The sequence below is a fragment of the Coptis chinensis genome, chromosome 4, assembly GCF_015680905.1.
Source record: "Coptis chinensis isolate HL-2020 chromosome 4, ASM1568090v1, whole genome shotgun sequence".
In the NCBI taxonomy this organism is placed as follows: Eukaryota; Viridiplantae; Streptophyta; class Magnoliopsida; order Ranunculales; family Ranunculaceae; genus Coptis; species Coptis chinensis.
Genome location: NC_141459.1, coordinates 38,410,109 through 38,425,411, shown reverse-complemented (window position 1 = coordinate 38,425,411; position 15,303 = coordinate 38,410,109). Strand labels below are relative to the sequence as shown.

The following is a 15,303-nucleotide window of genomic DNA, read 5'->3' as shown; positions in this document are numbered from 1 at the left end:
TGCATTATATTGACTAAATTAAAGGTGAAAATAACCATTAAGAGAAACTAACTTTACCTAAATTCTAAACCCCAGTTCAACCATTAACACAATCGTTACAATTGCTTCCTTCAATAATTCAAATCAATAACAGCATGAGCCTGTTGTGTACCTGTGCCACTTAAACTTATCACTAGAGCACCATCTGTCAATCTTGACTCAATTTGTTTCGAGGAAATTTAAGCATTTACAGTCTGCCATTCCCATTAGCCATTAAAATACTAAACAAAATTTCTACTCAGATTATCAAAAGTGACTCCTAGATTATAGAATTCAGAACCAAAATTTAGCCATATAATCAGGTAATCAGCAGCCTCAATTGCTTCCTTGTAGGTCTTGAATGCTTCAAACTCCAACCATGCCATTAATAAGAATGCAAGATTAACCACGGTCCACAGCTCCCATGTTGTTGAAGGCGGTTCCCAAAGGTCCTACTTGATCACCGGATAGTCTGTCTGGATTACAAGATAAGTAATATGATTAACAACAAAGCTGTAATCCAAACAACAAAATAGCCTCTGGAACATTGTTCGTAACTCCAAAATAGCAGCTGAAAGCACAAATCATATGACCCAAATGCCAGGTCACACCTCAGAAACTAGATTCGCCAGAATTTCCTTTACTCTCAACAATATCACAAGAGAGCTCTCAGAACAACATAACAATTAGAAAGTGGGAATTCCATGGGATATACAAAATGTTTTTTGCGTTCGTCTTTGGTTTTGATTTAGTAATGAAGCCTAACTCCTTTCTATAAATTTTTACCTACTTCGAGATCTGCCACCAAATTAGTGCATGTCAAAACAAGAGCTCACTTGGATGCTTTTGAAACCACATGGTCAATGATTCTTTGAGAGTGTCTGTGGGTAAAGGGTGGTAATCAAGGATTAGAGATCAGGGAGGAGGCTAAATTCCAAATTATGCTGCTTGTTTGCATTCCCAAAAAAATGGTACATAGCTTTATTAGTCAAGTAACATATGGGGCATCGAGCAGAGGATTGTCTAAGATTTTCTAATGTGGTACATAAGGGCTACTTTGGAGACATAACCATGGCGTAGATCTACTTTTGGAGTGGAGCAGCTCCAAAGAGTGGTATATATGATGTGGTTAGAAAATGTTTGGCATACTTCTAAGGCCTAACTGCTACTTGTTTACGCTATTCGTTTAAAGTGACAACAATCTGACAACAGCACCGCATTAACGAATTTGAAAAATGAAGTCACAATTAGAACCACCTTGTCTCAGTCTGGAAAGTGCAACAGCTATCTGTGCCCCAACAAATGCGTTGTTCTTTACAAGTGCAATATCTGTAGCTTTGCTTAGAAAAATTTTCCCATGATATATACAGTCAATCGATTTTTCAGTTTCTTAAATCAATTCTATACGCGGCGAAACATTACCATGACAAAAATTGTATACACAACCTGTAACATGAAAAAGGATACTTGAAGCCAGTGAGGCCCCACCAGTGAGTTCATTAACTCTAGCAAGCAGGAATGGCGTTTCGGCATTACCAATCACCTTATTGTCCCTGAGATTCCAAATCCAATTCAAGAATAAAATGTTGAAAAGGGAACAGATTTTTGGCTTTATATTTCTTAGGTACTAGAAACATAATGAGTTGTAAGAAAAAATCAAGTACTTCATACCTAGCTTCTTGAAGAGCTTTCTGTATTGCATATTCAATGAAGTTTCCTGAAGCTGCGTGCTCTTTTGGAATTGGCACCGCAATCAAAATGCCAGTTCCAAGTCTGAGTTTCAGGTTAGCATCTATGATTTACAACAAAAGGCAACATAAGTATGTAAACAACAGAATAAAAAGGATCTTCAACTTTCACTTGCCTATAAGCCGAGCACAGTCCTCGGGAGAATCCGCACGGCATGGCACCTAAATTTGTGACACAGTTATCCATCAAGCATGTCAATTACTTAATTCACGCATATATATTGTATTGAACACAACTGACTAAACATGTAGGCATTTTTTCCCCTGATAGGTAAGGTTCATTATCGTGCTCGTAGGTTTTGAAAATGGTCTTTCTCTCGTTTTCTTTTTTTTTGGGACTTGGTAAAAGTAATTTCATTATTCTTAGAAAGTAGGCTGAGAACTCACACAGACTTTACCAGCTAAGCCAGCACATGTAAACACAGCGTGTGAACTTCGACGCTTTAAAGAGAAATGATGCACTTCGCTATACTTGTTTTAGGGCAATGTCTTTATTAAACTTAGACTGTACCAACTTACCTACTTTAAGGTTGCTCCAAAGCCACATATCTTTCAAGGTAAATTCTGCTTTGTCAAACACGGTAAACACCATTCAACTAGAATAAAAGTTTTACAATGGAAACATACTGGTGCAGAGCATGAAGACGTTGAAGTTGTTGCTACCAAGACATGGGCGTGCGCCCTTGTTTTCTTCTGATATTAGGGGTGTGCGCCCATAGTTCGAGTCCAAGCCTAATGGGTCGAGAGTCCACTCGTTTAATTGTTTCAAGTTATTATTTGTGACACATGTCGTGTTACTATTGGTTTACTGTTTCTAGGGTTAGTATAAATAAGGGCTTATGGTTAAGGTTTGGGGGAATTGTGTTTTAGTAGTGTTGATGTTATGATTTGAGAGATTCAATAAAAGAGTTGTCTTTTGTTTGTTTAATTCAAGTGTAGATTGTTAAACTGAAGCTTCCGCCAGTAAAATCTACATCACATACGCTTTGAAGTTCAATATCCTTTCAGGCATGCATAGGGCATAGGCCCTAAAACTATTTCCTGGTCCAACTGTACTATTTCCTTTCATCTTCCCATTTTACTTGACTTCTATGCTTTTACAGTTTTACTACTTGTGTTTCGACGAATTTTTTTTAACAAGAGCCAAAGATGTACCGAGTGTCTGGATGTGCCAATCGTCTACTAATGGCTCTCATATGTGGTACAAGCACCACCATTTGGCCATCAAAGTGAACACTTGGGATACAGTCACACAAGTAGATAGCAAATATTCAAAATAATCCTAAACTGTTTTTCTTTCTTGGAACTATGAATTTTTCACCAATGAGAGGCCAGGCCTAGCAGCTACTGTCTCACACTCTTTGGAATAAAGTAACTCACAAATATATTGAGTGTTAAATAGTTCCCATGAGATCTGGCTGTGCGATCCTTGCCGAACTAATCTGCAAAGAACTGAGAGCCTTACCAAACAAAGGGGAAATTAAGTAAGACAAAAGAGAGGATTTAAACTGGCATCAAGTTATTACGAAGGTTGTGATACAAATGCTTTTATAAAAAAGAGGATCCAAGCTGGCATCTAGGCATTACAAAGATTTTGTGATACTGCAGATGCTGTCAAGCATATTGTGTGGGAATGGACTGGAAGACAATATGGCTTCAATGCTAACTTCATAAATCTAGCAGATGCATTAATTTTTCTTTTTCTTTTTTTTTACTCGGTATGTTTAAATCACTTTAAATACTAAGAAAGTGTACAATGAGTGCAAGGGATTAGCAGGGTCAACATACCCTACTAAACTTCAAGCTAAATCAGCATCCACTACTCCCATTTATATATAAGGGGTAGGAAATATTTAAACAAATCTAAAGAACCTATCAAAGGGTGCTTCCCACTTGTGGAACTCAGCTTGCATGTCAGGTATGGTGATCAACTGGATAAGTAGAAACAAATGGTTTTTTGAAGGAAAACAGATAAGTTTAATCTTTAACCCAGAGCTAATGTGAATAGCAGTTGCTAGTTATAACGCGGACTTACTCGACTTCACATTGTCCTCTAACCCCACTAAAGCATAATCCTTTGCCAAAACTTGATAGACCAATCTCACCATGACCTCCTTGGTATCCCACACCCATAATCTTCTATCCAAATCTCAAATTGCCTACCAACTTGGTAAAAGGAGTTTAGGAGATCTTCGTATCTTCCAACCTCCCAATCATTAAGCCCTCTTCTAATTGGCACATTTCATTCCACCACCTCTCACCATATTGTCCGAAACAAGAGCCCTTCTGTTAGAAACAAGAAGGTACCTTCCACTAAATTGTTCTTTAAGTGAGGTTTTCCCACCCAAATATCATTCCAAAAGGAAATTGACTTCTAGTACCGGAAAGAAAAGTACATTGTACACCCTTTAGCAAAAGTATCCCATCCAATAGTGATGCCCTTCTAAAGTGTAATCCCTAAAAAAAATAAGTTCCTCTACCACCATTTGCTCTCTCTTACCCATACTTATCCACCACCACCTTCCTCCACAAATATTACTCCTCTTCCCCATATCTCCAAAAGCCACTTGACCAACAAAGCAAAATTCATGAGTAAATGAATAATACATACTTGGAACCCAAACAACCCTCTTCTTTTGAAACAAAGTTGACCGTCAACTTATCTCCTTCACTACCCCATAGAAACCCCCTAAACAACTTTTCCAAATGTTTCACCACCCCCAGAGAAATTAGGAACACGGAAAGGTAATAATTGGGAATATTACAAAGAGTAAATTTAATCAAAGTCGATCTTCCACCTTTAGAAAGACACTTAGCTTTCCACCTTGCCATCCGAGATGTCACTTTCTCTATCATTTTATTTCAAATACCCCTCGATGTGCTTTTAGCACCCAATACCAAGACCAATTACAAAAAAAAGTAATGACTCAATGAGAGAGAGAGAGAGTTGGGGAGAAAAAGATTATGGAAGTGGAGACAGCTAGGTGGAGGGGGATAGAGGATTGTGGGAAAGAATGTATTGAGTTAGGGTTCCTTTGTTTTCAATTCAAAATCAATGGCTCAAGATGAATCTTCACAATCTGAATGTTATGAATCAAGGCCTAAATTATGTTGTGGGAAATCCATCCGGACTTGGTGCTTTGTCACCCCCCAAGTTCATTAATGACCCCTATCACCTCTTCTTCAACCAAAGTAGCTTCTATTGTCACTCTATCATCGGAAGAGATTCTATCAAGGTTAATGCCCTCCAATTTGCTACATAAAAACTAGAAGAAATTATGGGTGCAATCCAGTAGCAATTCATACATTTGGTGGTTCAAATGTGTCAGGGTGGATGAAGCAAAGATGGAATGGATGCAAAGAAGTACTAGAATACTGTAGCTTAACTCCAACATGGAGGGAGGCTAATTTCACTGTGGATCAGCTGGCAAAGCATGCAAATAATATATCAGGCAGTGAACAAGTTATTTTTTATGTAAGAACCCCATGGATCACCAAATGGGAGGTTCTTGGGCATGTTTTTTTTAGATTTGATTAACCTCTTAGAGTGCTATTGTTAGGCAGTGGATTGAAAGGTCTTCTTTGTACCTTGTACAACTTTCCTTTATCTTTCTTTAATACATTATTGTGCTTCTGACAAAAAAGAAGATAGAGGAACAAAACATTGACGTCTGAAAACCATGGAAGATTAGCCATTATACCTATGTTACATGGACACGCCATATTTTGAAAAAAAAAATACGTGTCGGATACATATCCACGTGTCAGTGTCGGACACATATCGGACACATATTGTATGATTTACCTCAAATTTTGATATTACGCGATGTCAGACACTTAGTATCCGTGTCGGATACGGACATACCTATCCGTGTCAATGAAACTTAGTATACGATTATGTTAGAGGTAAATCATCCACAGGTTGACAAAAGAGCCAGGTACACTTCACTATACTCACCCTTCTTTATAATTCTAAAATATGAAACAAATTAGGATATACGTATTTGCACAAGATGATAGCCTTATGAATTGGAAGCATTCAGATATACAGGATTATTTGAAAATGATGAAAGTTTACCCACCTTGAAGCCACTCGTTTCTGTGAAAAATGCTGGAAACTCATGAGTCTTATAGCCCGCGACAGTAACTCCTTGAGTTTCCTATATTTGAAACATTGATAAAAGAATAAAAACTACGAATTCCAACTAATGACATATTCATTGTCAAGATAATTTTTTAAATACAAAGTACGGACCAAATACTCTAAGGTTCTTGGAATATCCAAAATTGACTTCACACCAGCAGATATAACTGAAACTGGAGTTCTTCCAAGCTCTGTAAGATCAGAAGATATGTCCATGGCTGCCACAAAAGTATTCTTTTAAGTTTATAACCCTTGTATAAATCTCAGGGAATAGTGATACAATTTTTCAAATCAGAATTAATCTTGTCAGTAAAATCATAAAACAAACTTTTAAGTGTTATGGTTTCTGTTCACAAGTATGGCCACGGGATGACCGACTCAATCAGTGATCACAAATCACATTCCAGTTTGGTAGTATGATGCATGATCCATCTGACAAATACAGGCTCCAGTTCCAGCCAATTTCCTAAGAATATATACCTAGATACTAGTTAAATATATGACTAATGTATTAAGGAAATTAGGAAATGTTATTTGGTGGGCCATCTGGATTGTGCAATCAATACCATCTCCAGTCAGTGGCTATTCTAGCAGATGTTATTGCCTGAGTTATAAGGATGCATTACCGCAAATCGTTTAGTAGTGGTTTGCCTAGGAGAGGCTGGGTACTCTACCTGTGGCCTTACATTCATGCTATGATCTTCAAAATGAGATGTAGACTGAAACTCTAAAGATCATTGACGCACTTACTATGTTCACCATGTCTATGCACCCCTCCAATTCCCCCGGTAACAAACAGAGAGATGCCAACCTGCAGATTGCTTGGTCAATTCGAGCTTGTTATTATATAAATTTACTGGAAATAATTCAAACACGTATGCATGTACTTATGTACAAAACAAGAAGCATAGAAGCAACAAAGCACAGAGTAGCTACCACAGAAGCGAAAAACATGGTTGCAGAGACAGACGTGGCACCATTGCCTCCACTAGCCACCTGCAAACAAACAAACAAACGTCAACAAGGAGTGCAAACATGAATTTGAAATTACCACAGTTGGCATTAAAAAAAAAAACTAGAAAAAACAAGATTGATTGAGTTTGTTTGTGCATCGAAATAAGGTGCGCCAATAAGCACCCTAATAAACAATAATAAATCATAATTTAAGGAAGGATATTTCCGATTTTTTGCTATTTAGGACCTTAGAAATATGGTGAGGGAGACTCGTACCTATCATAGGAACAGATATATCTTAGTGTTTGACCCATTGTATATCTATCTTATGATCAATTTCTATCTTACTTTTCTTTAGGTCTACATTTCATCATATGGTAATCATAACAATATTATGTAACCAATGAAGTACAATTTTGTCAAACTCTAATATGGTAACAGAGCTATTGCACTGCTGAGAACTTGATATTGATAAGCCATTTTATTAGACGGAGATGCAACTTTCTGTTTATCAGACCAGCACACAAACATGTGATAGCCAACCTTTTACTTGAAGTGTTTCTTGAAAACAACGATTCTTAGAATTATCTCTGAAAACAAATCATAATAGTGTTTTACATAAATTATCAATGTCAAGTTGCTAAACTGATAATGTACTTAAGGTATAGGTGACTGCATGGCTGCACGGAGTGCACGCTCACATCAAGGATGACTAATTACTTGATGATCATTGGATATTTGAACTTAGATTAAGCAAGCAGAATTCGAATACTCTACACATCCTCAACCATTTAATGACTATTGTTCCACAATTTCCAGCTTACGATAGGTGTTTAAGAGGAAAAAAGAAAGTTCAACAATTTCCTAGTGAAATTAATGTGATCAGATTTCTAGAGTACTACTGTATTTTATTGGTAAAATTGCCACTGCCTCCTATCTTGTAGATTAAACCCCCGACTTCTGAGTTAGGCCCTACAGACCATCATATGAAGGAAATAATGAAATATCCAGCGGGACCCAGAACCCCGATGTCTTTGACCTTTATACTTTGATGCAATTCATCAGGAACTATTTGCAGGACTGCAGGACCAAACCAAGGATCATTCCCATGACTCCACATACTTCACCAACCTAGACACATGGAAACACTATGGTTGGTTGCTCTGCAGTAAAAGATATTGATTGCACTATTGCAGATATTCTGCTCATAAAGAATTGCAGTTGGGACAAAAGTCTCAAAACTTTCTTCACTAAACAGAACTCTTTGCATGATTAAAAGAACTCACCCTCAAACAACATAATTAGTAGGGAAAAAGACTTGATCCAGTACACCATTTCACAATTCAAAAGTTAAGAAGTGCTCAAAAAGATTCTGCCAATGGGCCTTCACTTTTATGATTAAATGAAAAATAATGGAAATCTAACCACCACTTGACATGAATTCAAAAGTTTATTGTTATTACCTGTGTAACATCGACACTTACTACTTAATATATTAAGATGGAGAAGAAGAAGAAAAAACGCCTATGTTGGATAGGTATCCACGTTTGGATTGACAAACCTCAGCTTTTGATATTTTGCTGTGTACAGAGAGTCGTGTTAATGCTACTACGCTAGGAAGCACGGACACCGATACGACACCACACGGATACGCGGACACGGCATTTTTCAAAAATATAGGACACGGATACGTCATGGACACGTTTGAATAATATATATATAAATATTATATAATTGAGCATTTTTCACCAAATTCAAATTAAAATGGCAATTCTACTTCATAAAATGACCAATTCAAACACATTAAGCAGCAACTTACATGTATAACTTGGATTCACTTCATCTTTCTTCTCTTGCATCTCTTCTTAACTTGGATTTTATTTCACTTGTTTTTTTTTTTTTTTAAGTTCCAAAAAAATTTCTTGTATGTGTGAGATTACTGTCCCCCACATACCCCCGCGGGTCGGAAATTAAAAAAATAATTATAAAATCGGATACTCCAAATCGCGTATCCTACACGTATCGGACGCGTATCGGGGCGTATCCGTATCGGACACGGATACTTCGCCCCTAGGGACGTATCGGTGCTTCATAGCTACTACGGTTATTACCCACTTCAAAACATTGTAATATAGTGTTAATCATATGCAATGTACATGCATTTCCTCTAGTATCGCTATATTTTTAAATGGTACAAGTGCATAACATTGAATGCATTGATTTCAGTCCCATAATCACAACAAAAACTTAGAATGACTGTAAACCTTTTTTCCTTTATATACCTATTAATAAACAAACTTTCTTACTGCCGCAGACTTGTATAGTTATCTTATAACTAAATATTATAATATTAATAAAAAATAATAATAACAATAACAATAATAATATTAATAATAAAGCATAAGAAAACATGGCGGAATGTAACTGTATCTACTCACAACATGTGCAATGTCCCTGCGAGCTGTTTTTTGAACTCTAGTGCCAAGGTTAGCAAGTCTTTCCAGTTCTTCAGCATTGAGACCTAAAAATGAACAAAAAAAAAATTATTTAACGTAACAATAGTTACCAAAATCACAGCCACAACTTCAAAATTGTCAAATATATCTACTCGGGATAACATAAAAAATATTTAAGGAAAAAGCCCATGAGAATCGCAGAGATTAACAAGGACACTAGACAACGTAAAACGTCAAATACATCAATTATAACGAGAATTCATAGTTGGTGGCTGTCCAATAAATGTTTACATACAACAACTTCCCCTAAAACAGGCCAACACTACTGCCAAGTTTGAAAAAGTTAAGTACTAGAGTAGGCTAATCCGAAGACAAGCTTGGGGAAATAAAGACTCGTGTAAACTTTAGAATTACAATATACCTACGCATGGTACACCGTCTAAAATAGCAATTGTAGCTGGGACAGCTCCATTTTCTCTTACAATTGCTTCCACCTCCTTCGCCGTCTTTAAATTTTGTGGATACGGCATTCCTAGTCATCATAAACCCAGTCAGTATTCAACACAATTCAAAACAATACAAAATTAATTATGAAAAAAATAAGAATACCATGGGAGATAATAGTAGACTCTAGAGCAACAACTGCGTCGCCACGTGACAATGCGTCGGCTACTTCTGGTGATATTTTTACATTCCCTCTTCTACTCAAAGTACCATCCTGAACACAACCGTAAGTAATATATTAGAATAAAATAATAATTGGTTATAGTTTGTGTGTGTTACTCTACCTTGGTGGTGTCGTCTTGAAAATGTCTTTGGAGATTAGCAAGTCTGGAAAGGGCGGAAGATGAGGGGGCCATGTGTGGAAAAAGTGCAAAAAGTAACGGAGCAAGTCTCCGCTTTTGGAAATGAACTTTCTTAAATTCGGGTGTGCGAATGTGCCGTTGTTTACCGAACCGAAACCGTTTACTAGCACTATCATGCCTGAGTAGGGGTAATAATTCAGCGCTCAGGCCCTCAACCCGGCCCAAAATGCTTGCAAAAGCCCTCAAAAGCTGGCCCTCATAGATTTGAGGGGCGGGTTAGGGTTTAGGTTCTGGAACATGAGCCCGACCCTCATTAGGCCCTCACCAGCCCTCATAATTTTTGTTGTTGTTTTACATTGCATATATATATTATAATTTAATTATCTAGGTTATATCAATTTGTTTCGCTACAATTAGTATTCAATAAGGAGTAGATTAGAACATAACATATACATTTTTTATAATTAAATGAAAGAGAGATATATACGCTATATAAAGACAAAGTTAACATGCAATTCTAATGTAGTAACATAGTTCAATATTGAAAGTGTAAGACTTTCATCTTTTCCACTACAACAAATATGGGCTTTTGTAACATGTCTTTTGCAATTTTTTGCGGGAAACGTTACCCACAACAAACATTTGTAACAATTTTTCCACAAAATGTTACAAATTATATAATGTAACATTGTTTTGTATCATTTTATTTTTTAATATTACGAATTTTACCTGACTTGTAACACTTTCGGTGAAATGTTACCAAATTTTGCGTGGGTTGTACCACTTTTCAATGAAATGTTACTAAATTTTCTTGTCTTTGCAACATTTCCATTCTAGAAGTTACAAATCACAGGAAGGCATAGTTTGTGACACTTTTTGTTTATATGTGGCCAAAAGAGAAAATGTACAAACGCTCAAGTACAAAGTGGTGCCAGGGTTTTATTTTCGAAAAATGTTGATTTATCAGAATATTTCGTCCATTATCGAAAAATAGAAAATATTTCATCCAATACGCTACGAGAAGAAAAAAGCCCCAAATATTTTTCCCCAAAAATCATAAATCAACTCAATTCATTCATTTATGAATCAATCCTCAAACCTTCCTCTCGAATTTAATCTTGTCCGCCATTGAAGCTTGTTCATGCTTCATGGTGATTTGAATCTATCGTTTGAATTTTCATCTCTTACACTTGCAGAACTTGTGATTTGATGACTTCATCTCATTCTTTGGTAAGTTCTAACTTTAATCAAAATTACAGTTCAATGTTAACTATTTGTAGTTAAAACTTGTAAAATTTTAATTTTTTGTTAGGGTTATAAAGAAAATGAAGGTTTGAATTTGGAGAGTGATGCTGATGAGCAGATTTTGGTTTATACTCCTTTTGCTCATTTAGTATCAAAGAACTTGAAGACGATGAAGGGGTGAGTTAGATTTGTTCATTGTGTTTTGCTATTCATACATGCAAATTAAAGTTGAACGATTTCTGTGTATTTGGTGCATGTGTGTGATAGTGTGTCGTTATTACTACAACTTTCTGTAGTTTCTAGTTATGAGATATTAAATACCATAGATACCTCAACTGAAAATAGGCAAAGCCAATAGCTAAGCCAGTAATATAAGGTGGATACCAAAAAGGATTTGTGTCATTATTCTTTATTACTTCATGTTCTTTAGAGTCCTTAATAGTGGAAACTAATAGTGGGAACTAATGAAGACAACCTTTTTTAGTTGATCACGCAGTGGCAGAAAGTTTATAAATGTGAAATAGACGAAGCTACAAACGAGAGGTCACTCCCCCCACACCAACCAAAACAAAAAAGGATAAAGTTGATGATATTATACCGATGAGCTCGCACTATTCAGTTCCCGAATGCAACTTGATCTAAAGATTGTTTTGTCTATCAATTTATTTATAGAAACTCTGCTAGCTAGTCTTCTCATATTAATCAAGATAGAGCAGGACCATCTGAACTCCAGTCCATCTCAGAATCTCTAAGAGATAAATGTTCTTTGTCTGTGTTTTTCTTTTTCTTTTAATCATAACCCCCTTTATTACAGATACAAAGAGTCGGTTACAAAGAGTGCAAGGGGGATGGAAAGAGGTTGTTTTCTTGAAACACTTCCATGTCTAATCTTGGCTCGGAAGTTAGCAGAGGTAAATGCTGGAATTGCCAGTGTGTCTCGCCTTCTGGAGCATCTTGAGTCTTAACACTAGAGAGAATAGTAGGGTCACTGGTTCTTCTATTTCGGATATTTTGGAGGATTATGCTATAGAACTAGATAATCAGAGAAGTATTGAGACTCACGTAAGAAACCCTTTGAATGATAGTAATACTTCACTTTCTTGTGCTGTAAGTTCTGGTCAAAACTAATATAACATCTGTTTTTGTGGAAGTTGAATGCCCTACATTATATCTAAGGGCAAAGTGCCTGCAAGTTAAAAATAGGAAAATATCATGATTCTGTTAGCTATAAGAATACTATATATTAAGTAATCTTGTTTATAAGTGGTTCTGTTTGAATTTTGATGATGGGTGTCTCATTTACATGGGAATCATTAATTGCAGGTTTTGGTTGTTAGACAAGATCTTAGGATGGGAGTTGGAAAAATTGAGAATGGTGTTGATCCGGGCCTAATGGATTAAATCAACCCAATGTTGTTAATTTGCTTGTTGCTTTACATTTTATTTGGGGAATGTATTATTTTGTAATCAACTTTGTATGAGTAATAGGCAAAAATGATACTTAGGAAAACTCCAAAATGGTTAATGACATCTTTAGTTTTGGTTTTGATTTATTTTCATGTTTGTCCAGTTCTTATTATTATGGAAATTTAAGTCTTTCTTTACTATAACCTGTGAGTAGCCAAATCTGTGGATGGATGTGATCACATCTATTAGGCAATCCACAAAAACAGCTTTGTAGCTTTTCGAAAGTGTTGTGATAGCTCAATTCGTAACACTTCCAAAATATTACATATTTTATGACATTTTCAAAATGTTATATAGCCTACATTCGTAACATTTTAGAAATGTTACAACTTTTGTAACAAGGGCTTTTACAACATTTTTTGAAATGTTACAAAAACCTTTTGTAACATTTCTAAAGTGTCACAACAGCTCTTTTATGTTGTAGTGTTCCACCATCTCTATATCTCATTTTCTAAATATATAAAAATAAGTTTTATATCCTTAATTGAAATTGATATACATAATCAAAAGTATAATAAAAATAATTAAAACTACTAAAAAAAATTAAGTAAATTAGTAGTGTATAATTTGATTGGGCCCGACCCGGCCCTTATTTGGCTCTCAAAATTGAGGGCTGAGGGGCGAGTAAGGGCTTGCGTATTTATGTCCTGACCCGACTCGACCCGGCCCTCAACACACATTAGGGGCGGACTGACCCAACCCTTAGGCATGAGGGCTTTCATGGTTTGAGGGTCTGGCTAGCCCGACCCGGCCCTTTTAACACCCCTAAACATGGGTCCTAATTTTTTTTTTGGTAAACCCACAATATATATATATAGGGGAGGGATACGTCCATTCCCAATTTCACCCACTCCAAATCTCACACACTCATCTCGCCCACTCCATCTCCAGATCTAACGGCCCAAATTAAAATAAACCAAAAAAAAAATGACCTTTGTCTCGTCTCTAGCCCACTCCCAGCAAAAACGAATACGAGTTAACCAAATCTCTAAAATCAAAATTCTCAAACTTAACCATAACCAAATCGATACGGGTGCTTGTAAACTTGCAATATTGGGTTTGTTTATCAGCTTCGCAAGTACAAGAGATACAATCACACTATTCAGGTTTTTTTTTTTTTTTTTTTTTTAAACTCTCTTTGCCCCTTCTTCATTTTGTTTGAATTATATTAGTGTTATAGAATGTGTATGTAATGCTCTAAAATGATATTTGGAATAATGGGATTGACTTAATTTAAGGCTAGAATGATTTTTGGACTAGAATTTGAGCCAGCTGATCGAGCCATTTGCTAAATTCTTGTGAACCTTCGATAACTTACACCATCCTTGAAATGGGTCGTTAATGGTTTAGGAATGGTAGTGATAGGATACGGTTGCAAGCTGTAAACTAACCTTGTAATCGATGTTTTGATGATAGATCTCTTTTTATGAAGATAAACTACACACATTAGGGAAATTTATTTCTGATATGTTGTTTTATTGGTTGTTGATAATCATAAAATGATAGTTTACCTACGAAATGAACGATAAAACTCAAAACGCAAATAAACTAAAACTTATACGAGTCTATATTTATCAAGTTTTCTACTCTCAATTCTATCGAAATAGAGTGGAGTAACAAATTTGTTCCACTCCTAGTCCTCTAGCATGGAATGATTTCATAGTTAACTAATCGGTCTTAAGTCTAATGAGAGGTTTACGAGGGGAATTCTATACTACGAGGTGAATGAAATTAACAAGTTACTTAATAACTAAATGATCTTGAATCTTGAATGTGAATCTAGATAAAGAATTAGAGGGGAATTGATTCCACCTCGAATCCAACTTAATCACCTAGCATAGACTGTTGTAATCCAATTCTTACGTTCTTACTGTATGAATTGCTCGTTCTAATCCCTAATTAACATGGCATTTCTACCAATTAAAACTAGCATGTGAGGTTGTTTACCCATTCTCATGGCGAAACACGACCTTCTAGAATAGAATAGACTCTACAACGATTCTACACTTATACAACTAAGCTTTCATCAAGGCTTCATCAACCCCTCTAATCGAGGTTTAGCCTTGATTCATCAAACCATCATTTCCCATATTATTATAACTAAACATCATATCAAAATTCTAACTTGATTAATTTAACTAACAATACTTCAATCTAATTTAACAACTCAGAAATGATAATCAATAAGAATTAAAACTAGATCTATAATTTGAAATGACAAAATCGAAATTGACAAATAGCTATTTTATTTATCAAACTAATTAAGAACAATGATTCTAAGAGTTTAATCTAAAACAAGAATTGAATTGAAGCTAAACTAAATTAAAAACAATTAAATCTAGATCTAGAATTATCTATATTTTTAGGTCTAATTAGCTACCATTAACAAAGAGCTAAGCTTTGGTTTTTATATGTTGGATCCAAAAATCGTGCATGGGCTTGGATCCATGTTTTGGGGCCGTGAG

General features: G+C 35.8%; 2 protein-coding genes across 12 annotated transcripts; one reads left to right on the top strand and one right to left on the bottom strand.

The window, feature by feature from the left end:
• Positions 1-92: 92 nt before the first annotated feature.
• LOC147503430 (indigoidine synthase A family protein) lies at positions 93-10,286 on the bottom strand. Of its 9 annotated transcripts, none has more exons than XR_015222024.1 (13): positions 10,109-10,285; positions 9,930-10,038; positions 9,742-9,852; positions 9,303-9,385; positions 6,847-6,906; positions 6,661-6,721; positions 6,022-6,128; positions 5,849-5,926; positions 1,883-1,928; positions 1,690-1,810; positions 1,486-1,571; positions 1,276-1,358; positions 93-684 (listed from the first exon to the last, which is right to left on the bottom strand). XR_015222024.1 is itself a non-coding variant. In XM_086608079.1 (13 exons), the coding sequence occupies exons 1-13, from the start codon at positions 10,178-10,180 to the stop codon at positions 421-423; spliced, it is 1,083 nt and encodes a 360-aa protein (XP_086464205.1). In that variant the 5' UTR covers positions 10,181-10,286; the 3' UTR covers positions 93-420. The 9 variants fall into 9 exon arrangements, 5 of the variants coding, with proteins under 5 accessions (XP_086464205.1, XP_086464208.1, XP_086464206.1 ...); XM_086608079.1 differs by having other exon boundaries at positions 93-494; positions 1,273-1,347; positions 10,109-10,286; XM_086608082.1 differs by having other exon boundaries at positions 1,276-1,347; positions 10,109-10,286.
• Positions 10,287-11,078: 792 nt separating this feature from the next.
• LOC147503429 (PITH domain-containing protein At3g04780-like) lies at positions 11,079-12,924 on the top strand. Of its 3 annotated transcripts, none has more exons than XR_015222022.1 (4): positions 11,157-11,356; positions 11,439-11,548; positions 12,186-12,433; positions 12,695-12,924. XR_015222022.1 is itself a non-coding variant. In XM_086608075.1 (4 exons), exons 1-4 carry the CDS (start codon positions 11,336-11,338, stop codon positions 12,770-12,772), a joined length of 306 nt encoding a protein of 101 aa, XP_086464201.1. In that variant the 5' UTR covers positions 11,157-11,335; the 3' UTR covers positions 12,773-12,924. The 3 variants fall into 3 exon arrangements, 1 of the variants encoding a protein (XP_086464201.1); XM_086608075.1 differs by having other exon boundaries at positions 12,186-12,282; XR_015222023.1 differs by lacking the exon at positions 12,186-12,433 and having other exon boundaries at positions 11,079-11,356.
• Positions 12,925-15,303: the final 2,379 nt, after the last annotated feature.

What these genes read in the sequence shown, in the direction of transcription:
- LOC147503430 (XM_086608079.1), bottom strand. Translation starts at nt 10,180, where the DNA reads ATGGCCCCCTCATCTTCCGCCCTTTCCAGACTTGCTAATCTCCAAAGA. An exon ending in GTCTACTATTATCTCCCATG is followed by an intron (nt 9,853 to 9,929) that starts GTATTCTTATTT and finishes TATGATGACTAG; the next exon opens with GAATGCCGTATCCACAAAAT. An exon ending in AAAGCTCTTCAAGAAGCTAG is followed by an intron (nt 1,572 to 1,689) that starts GTATGAAGTACT and finishes TTGGAATCTCAG; the next exon opens with GGACAATAAGGTGATTGGTA.
- LOC147503429 (XM_086608075.1), top strand. Translation starts at nt 11,336, where the DNA reads ATGACTTCATCTCATTCTTTG. An exon ending in TGACTTCATCTCATTCTTTG is followed by an intron (nt 11,357 to 11,438) that starts GTAAGTTCTAAC and finishes ATTTTTTGTTAG; the next exon opens with GGTTATAAAGAAAATGAAGG. An exon ending in AACTTGAAGACGATGAAGGG is followed by an intron (nt 11,549 to 12,185) that starts GTGAGTTAGATT and finishes CCTTTATTACAG; the next exon opens with ATACAAAGAGTCGGTTACAA.